The following is an 8,351-nucleotide window of genomic DNA, read 5'->3' as shown; positions in this document are numbered from 1 at the left end:
GTTTGGATGATCCCATATTTAATTTTGGAAGTTTCCAATCCAAATATGCATCAAGATTTGCTCCTCATCATGACATGACAATTTTTGGGGACGTATCAATCTTATAATTAAATTTTATTCTTACAACATTCTAATAAACTTTTTTTATTATATTATATTTCTTAAATATGTAATAGAAGTTTTGAAAATTTATTTCAAAAAATACTAATAAGTTATAATTAAAAAGAAACAAATCAATCAAAATAAAAAAACCAGAAAAAAAATTAATCTAATTTATTTTTAAGGAAAAAATAATTAAAACTTAAGTTTTGTTCAAAAAATATAAATTTATTTAAAAATAAATAAAATTTTAAAAGTTAATAGTTTATTATAGAAAGTCGTCCGTTCACTAATTAATAATTCACCTATTAAATTGGCGACTATCATTATTTTTTTTTATTTTTTTACTATACTTAATTACATTATTAAATTTTTAATTAAAACTATTTTAAAAATTTGCTCTATTTTGTTTTGTTCTCCAATTTTATATAATAAATGAATTCATTTATTACTATTATTTTATTTATAGTTGTTAACCTCCCTCCCAAAAATATTAAATCAGCACTCCAACAAAAAAGCATCTACCATTCAAAAAATAATTATTCCTATTCATTTCAAAAATATCCGAATATATTAATACATTGAGTTAAATTTAAATAATTCGAATTAATAATGCTACGTTATCCCAACCCACAACACTTTTCGTTAACAACTACTCCCTTGCCGTTCTCACGCGAAGCAGCTTTCTGCCTTCCCACGCCTTCGCCCCCTCGCTCTCAGTTCGACCATCGACCTCTGTCTCCTGGCCGATCTCGTCGTCGCCGATGGGGCTTTCATGGAGAAAGATCTCCCGCAACTATTCCCCCTCCCCTCTCTCCTTCAAAGATATCAACTCTCTCCTCCTCGAAGACGACCCTCCCGTCTTGCAACGCTCCATCTCCGCCGCCACGGCCCTCCGATTCTTCCGCCCCTTCACACCGGTGCCCCGGCCCGATCGCATAGAGGACCAGAAACGGATATTGCTATACTACACAAGCCTCCGCGTGGTCCGCCGAACCTTCGAGGACTGCTGCGCCGTGCGCAATATACTCCGCTGCCTCCGCGTCGCCATCGATGAACGTGACCTCTCCTTAGACTCGCGATTCCTCTCTGAGCTGAAGGAAATCTTGAGCGAAAAGCAGCGGCAGCAGCAGATCATACTCCCGCAGTTGTTCATCGGCAGCCGCTACATCGGCGGCGCCGACGAGATCTGGCGCTTGCACGAGACCGGTGAGCTGAAGAAGCTCGTAACGGGGTTCCGGATCTGTCATGCCTGTAACAAGAACGGCCTCGCCCGCTGCCCTGATTGCTCGCTCGGTTAGGCAACGCGTGGTGATCAAATTAGCTTTATTGGATCCTTCTTCCCGACCTCCTAATTGTTTTCTAACTGGGCGTTTCTATCAAAAATTTCGAATTGGATCAACAGCGTTCTTTCCTCTGCAATCCCTCTTTGGATTTTCTTTCTCCTATTGCTGCCTGTTCGCGAATGCAGGTGCTCGATGTGAGTTCAGAGAGTGTAGATGAAGAAAACAGTACAATTTTGTATAAAAAAAATTAATGTGGTATTTGGCTTAGCTAATGTTTTAATTCAAAGTTATTTCATCAGCATTATTCGAAGTCCAATTGAACAATAATAATTTTTGTCAATCAAGATTTAAATATTATTCAAATATGATTCGAATAAGACATTATTAAGAAAAATTATAAAATACTTGAATTTCATTTAAGAATTAAGTATGTTCAATATTAGAACAAGTTTTGAACTTGTTAAACAACAAAGTATAAATAGTATAACACTTTCACAATAGTTATAACACTAATGTAAACACAACAAAGGATAAAATTTTAATAAAAAGCTTTATATTAAATGAAAATATGATTAAAACTTCTTATAAAATACAAATAAGCTATGAATAAACTTCGAAGAATGTTTGATCATGTGCCAAATGCATTTTCATCAAGATTAAAATAAGTGTAGAACAATGTTGGAAACTAATAATCTAAAATTTAATGTCATTTTAGTTTTCTTGTTCATATTGCAAATGTATAATAATGTTGAAGACAAAAATATTGTCAAATGTATAACATCATTAACTTTCAAATATACTTATAAGGGTATTTTGCTACCAATGAAACTTTCGGACATATTTTCATACAAAATATTCTTCCGAAGGCCATCAATTAAGTTATCAATTTATTGAGTGTTAACCAATAGAAAATTGATATTTATAATATAGCTATGACGAGCTAGGGTGCTTTTATTTCTACATACTAAATTTACAATTTTAATGGTTTCTTAGGCATTTGCTAGCCTCTTTAGCGATTAATGAAATTAAATAGTTAGTGCTTGATCAAGAATGAATGAGGAGTATTTAGCAAGACTTTAATGAGTTGCTACCTTTGGTTTTGAGACCTACGGTGCTTAATTTCAAGCTAAAAAATTTAACTTACAATGACATCGCATTGATGTGTGCACGCCACACTAAACAACCCAATATTTTTGGAGGAAATGTAAGAGCTAGAATTATTCCTAGAACATACTATATGGTGGCATATCTTGAAGATAGAACTTACTCTACTCAAGAATGATTTGGTTGCTTAAGCTTCGTTTGGGATGAGTTTTTTATTGATTTCCATAGGAATTTTTATACGAAAAACATACTTTAAAAAGCATTAAAAAAATCACCCCAAACGAAGCCTTAGTATTTATTGGTGTTTGAAGCTTGCTTTTCTAATCCACCTTTTTTTTGGTTAAAACCCATAAGAAGGGCTTACACGTTGATTAGGTAAAAGTTTATAAGTCCTTAAAGGTTCTTTAGCGAACTAATGCTCCAAAGAGCTACAATGGAAGAGAAAAAGAAACCCTATAAAGCCCAAGAACCTGACTAGCATACGATAAAGGAAAAGGAAAAGAAACCAAAGCAAATAGCAGGAAAATCGCCCACACCAAGAGGTAGTAAAAGAGATCCATGAAAGTAACATCATAACCACGAACAAGTTAGAAGGGGAAACATGACCATCCAAAAACAAAGAAACAAACAAAAAGCACCACTTGCAGGAAAAACTCAACAACTAAGGAAAAGGAAAAAGGACTGCGCTCGAACATACCAATCGAGGTTGGCCCAAAAAAGCAGCCTTAAAAAACACTCATGCCCCCAACCAAACCAAAAGAGAAATCAACACCAGGGAACCCAAACCTTAACCAACTAAATAAGCATGATTAAGAGGGCAGACACACAGAGTAATTGATAGAAAATAATATTTTCTTTTTATTCTTTTTTCTTTTAACTTTATTTCCAATCACATTGGAAAAAGCCTTCATTATCAACTTGCACCACGAACAAGTCACAAACCTCTTGAGAACCTTTGCCAAAAGTAACATTCCCCTCTCCACATTCTATTTAGTCAAGGAATCAAAGTTAGATAAATAGTCAGAGTGATCAACCAAATCCTTAATAGAATGCTTTTCCAATTGTTGATTCATCAAACCCAAATTTAACAGAGCTTCATCCAAATTAAGATAAAGAGGAATATCTATAATATGAATTTTATTAAAACATCCATGCATCCCAGCACCATCACGGGAATAGAGGAACCCGGATGCTCATGTTCAAGTAATTTTATGACCATATTAGCAGCCATATTTACCGTATTAACATCATCCCGAATAGAAATAGAAATGTCAACATAAGGTGCTAAAATAGGAACATAAATTGGCATCATTGTAGAAACATAAAAGACCAGAGGCTCCTGTTCGAATAATTTAATAACCTCAATAGTAACTGCATTAAGCAAATTATCCTCATCCCATATAGCCATGGTAGTGAAAACTTTAGTAACGTTTAAATTATGTAATTCCATATTTTTTTTAGCAACATCATTAGAATTACCCATAGAAGCTAAAATATTTGTTTCATTAACAACTTCAGCAGGCTTATGAATGTCCCAGGCACCAACTCTAACTGGGGGTGAAGGATACAACAATTGAGCTTATGATGGCACATGGATTTGCAATGGTCATCACAGAAGGGGAGAAATTCCTCGATTTCAACATGTTTAATATATCCTGAATTATCATGACAAATCCACATATAATCGGGGTAATGTTTGGAAATATCCAGTTCAACCAACACAAGAGAAACAAATAGTCGTGATCTAACCAAGGTTAAATTATCCATTTTTAATGTTTGATCGAATAAATAAACCAGGTCATATTGAATGTGGGGGGAGAAGAGGTCGAGATGTAGAATATGAAGCAATACCTAAATCCGTATAACCACCGTAATGTCAAAAAATGGCTACCACTTGAATAACTTCATGAAGCAATTACAAACAAAGTAATATCGATGAAAGAAGACTCTACTATAATCTATATCATTAACCAATTTAATGAGCACATACCTTGGGTCCAAAACAGTCACCAAAAAAATTAATGGCAATCATCAACAAGCTTGAGGTTAAAGATAAATTAACTTATAGATGGAGTCAACTGAGGGTCTTCAATTGGGTAATTTACTGACCAAAGCATACTCGAAAGATGCAGGAAGATCAAGGTTTTCCTCTTCTAAAATCCACAAAGATGGTATCCACGGTGGGTAAAGGGTTTGAGGTCAAGAAACATCGATGGGGAAGCCCCCATAAGGCATCTATGAACGAGCAAGATTTTTTTGCCCATACAAGAAACCAAGGTCTAACAAGTGATTAACCACCATCCAGCTGTAAAGATGGCCAAAGGTGGAAAATCTCCGGCGAAACAACTACAAGAAAACATGGAACTCGTAAAATGGAAAAGTGGGGTATAGACAAACTCCCAACATATTAATGCAAATAGACGAAAATGTTAGAAAGGAAGGGAAGAAACTTTCTTGATCTGAATCCAGGCATAGAGGATATCCACACAGATGAGAGGCGGTTAGGGCAAAGACCTAACAGAGCGAGTGAGAGAGTTCTGGGGTGCTCTTCTAGTCCACATAAGGCTTTATTTGAGATAGTTTTCTTAATGCTTTCTAAAGAAACTTTTTAGTACAAAAAATTTTAATTCATGAAATTTTTATGCTGAAAAGGTGCTTTAGAAAATAGTAAAAAATTGTATCAAATGAAATCTAAGTATATATCGAAAGTGTTGTTATACAATTTTTTTTTGTTTTGTGACTTGTATTTGAATGTTTAGGAGTCCCATAACGCTTCTTTCTCAATAGCATTGCCCTTTTATTGATTTAACTATGATTACAAGCATTATAGGATCAATCCACCTTTATATACACACACATATAATGCTACTATTATTATTATTATAAAACTGGCTTGTTATTCTACCCATATTATATTATAGCCAACATCATAGTGTTAAATGCATTATAAAAAAATTCAGCTACGAGAATAGGTTCAATGCCTCCATAATTTCAATTTTATCAATTTCATTATTAAATGCATTCTCAAAAAATTCTGCAATATGAAGAGGTTAATCAACTCTTTTATTTTATTACCATAAAAGCATCTTACTACCATTAGAAAAGCATCATATTATGTATTTGGCTATGAGAAGAGGCTCTTTGCCTCCCAAATTTATATAATTATGTATGTAAAAGATGAAAAGAAAAGGACTATTTGTATTAAGCTTGAATTTCTTTGATCATTCATAGGCAAACCATAGCGGAAGTTGAGAAGAATATGAAAAATGCAGAGGAATCATTTGCATGAAAGTTAAGGCTCTGTTTGAGATAGTTATCTTATTATTTTTTACAATAATTTTTTACTATATATTTTTTTGAAAGTAGCAAAAATGTAATGACCAAAAACTGACCCAAAGGAAGTCTAAGGCTTCCTTTGGGAGAAGATCATGTGCTTGCTGAAAAGTGCTTGTTATCCAAAAGGAGTCTATATGGAGAATATATGTGCTTCTTATCCCTTTCATTTCTAATTTTTGTTCCTTTTTGTTTTTCTGGTTTTGGTTCCTTTGGTGGGAAAACTCCATTACTTTTGGTAAATGCTAATACTTGAGTTGTTTAACAATTGATCTCTAATCTTTTTAATCTCTGAATCTCTTATTCAAAATTCTTTTAAAATATAATTATTATAATATTATGTGATCCATATTATATTTTTAGTATAATTTCTTTTAAACTTAAATTTATTATTTTAACATATAAAATATATTTTAAAAATAAAAAAAAAAAGATATAAAATATATTTTACATTTTTTTAAAGATTTATGAAATTAAAGTCATCCTATAGAAATGGCAACTTCCTCCTCCTCCCCTGCCTGATCAACAGACTACCGTCTCGAGCTCTTCAGAACCGAAGTCCGTATCAGATATTATACCAAAAACCGCCAGCCTATAATCATCTCAAGATCTTTGGGTGTCTCTGCTACCCGTGGCTTCGACCCTACAGCACATCCAAGCTCTCGCCGTTCTCCATCCCGTGCGTCTTCATAGGTTATGCATCGGCTCAAAAAGGTTACCGCTGCCTTGATCCAAAAACAGGTAAAGTTTACATATCCAGGCACGTTATCTTTAATGAGGCTATTTTTCCCTACCATCAACCTGATCTCGGTCTCCAACAAAACTCCTCAACCAATTTTGTACCACCTCTTCTTCTTGTACCCACCACAATAAATCAACCTCACACCTCTGCTCAATCAGCCACCACCCAGACTCGGCACTCTTGCCCCGTTTCTCCTCAGGTTCCTCACTCCACAACCGACATCCACTCGATCATTCAATCCAACATACCTGAACCAAATTGCTCCTTACCTATTACAACGGCTACCGCCACTCCAAGCACTTTACCTCAATCTCAGTCTACCCACATTATGCAAACTCGATCCAAAACAGGGCATTCAAAGCCAAAGCAGATTTTCTCTCTTGTCCATACTACTCAAGACCCCGATCCAACTACATACCGAGAAGCTGCGCAGTCCCCACACTGGCTTAAGGCAATGCAGGTGGAATTTCAAGCTCTTCAATCCCAGCATACATGGGACTTGGTTCATCCGGACTCAACACAAAATGTGCTAGGTTGTAAGTGGACCTACCGCACCAAGTACCTAGCTGATGGCTCCGTCGCCCGTCACAAAGCTCGCCTTGTGGCTCAAGGTTTCTCCCAAGAATACGGCCTCGACTACGCTGAAACGTTCAGCCCTGTAGCCAAGATGCCAACGGTCAGGATTCTCATAACCATAGCTATGTATCGTCAATGGCCGCTCCATCAGCTCGATGTGTCAAATGCCTTCCTTCACGGCAATCTCAGTCATACCGTTCACATGAAACAACCCGTTGGATTCGTCGACAGCAAATTTCCGAACCACGTCTGCCGACTACGTAAGTCTCTATACGGGTTGAAACAGTCTCCCCGAGAGTGGTTCGCCACTCTCTCAGGTTACCTACAGACCCTCGGCTTCAACTTCAGTGACTCGGACCCCTCACTCCTCATCTACAACCGAAACGGCATCCAAATGTTCTTCCTTGTTTACGTAGATGACATACTTCTTACCGGCAACAGCAACTCGGACATCCAGAATCTGCTGCGTAATCTTCAAAATAAATTCACTATGCGGGATCTTGGCTCCATCTCTCAATTCCTGGGGATTCATGCGGTACCTACCTGATACGGGCTTCACCTTACGCAAAGCCAATTCGCTCAGTCAATACTATCCCGCGCATGTATGTTAAACTGTAAACCTGTTTTTACTCCCTCGCAAATTCAAACATCTTCTTCGTCAAATTCGTCAGCCGCATTTTCTAACCCAACTCTGTACCGACAACTTGCCGGATCTCTTCAATATCTCACCCTCACCCGACCGGACATCGCCTACGCTGTCAACAAGATCTGTCAGCATATGCAAAGTCCAACAAATTCACATTTCGAAGCTCTCAAAAGACTACTCCGGTACATTCAAGGATCTCTCCATACAGGACTTCCAATATTCCGAGATGCACCGATCCTTCAATCCTACGCGGACTCAGACTGGGCAGGGGACGCTGACGACCGGAAATCAATCTCCGGGTACTGTAACTTCCTCGGCTCCACTCTTATATCCTGGAGCGTTAAGAAACAAAACGCAGTTGCCCGCTCATCCACAGAAGCTGAGTACAGGGCACTTGCCTCTGCGGCAGCCGAAATCACCTGGATTCGCCGGCTCCTACAGGAACTGAACTGCTCCCAGACTACCACCACTCCTCTCTTCTGCGATAACGTCTCAGCTGTAGCTCTGGCTAACAACCCGGTGTTTCATGCACGAACGAAACACATCGAAGTCGACTGTCACTACA

At 37.1% G+C, this 8,351-nt stretch overlaps 1 protein-coding gene across 1 annotated transcript; it reads left to right on the top strand.

Moving 5' to 3' along the window:
• The first annotated feature begins 720 nt into the window (after positions 1 to 720).
• On the top strand, positions 721 to 1,686 carry LOC110108796 (uncharacterized protein At5g39865-like). The gene has a single exon (XM_020839592.2). It carries the CDS (start codon positions 864 to 866, stop codon positions 1,398 to 1,400), a length of 537 nt encoding a protein of 178 aa, XP_020695251.2. The 5' UTR covers positions 721 to 863; the 3' UTR covers positions 1,401 to 1,686.
• Positions 1,687 to 8,351: the final 6,665 nt, after the last annotated feature.

This window comes from Dendrobium catenatum, unplaced genomic scaffold (assembly GCF_001605985.2).
Source record: "Dendrobium catenatum unplaced genomic scaffold, ASM160598v2 fragScaff_scaffold_231, whole genome shotgun sequence".
NCBI classification, from domain to species: Eukaryota; Viridiplantae; Streptophyta; class Magnoliopsida; order Asparagales; family Orchidaceae; genus Dendrobium; species Dendrobium catenatum.
This window is presented reverse-complemented; position numbering and strand designations above follow the sequence as displayed.

Bases quoted from the DNA above. Each gene is read 5' to 3' on its own strand.
- LOC110108796 (XM_020839592.2), top strand. From the start codon at position 864: ATGGGGCTTTCATGGAGAAAGATCTCCCGCAACTATTCCCCCTCCCCT.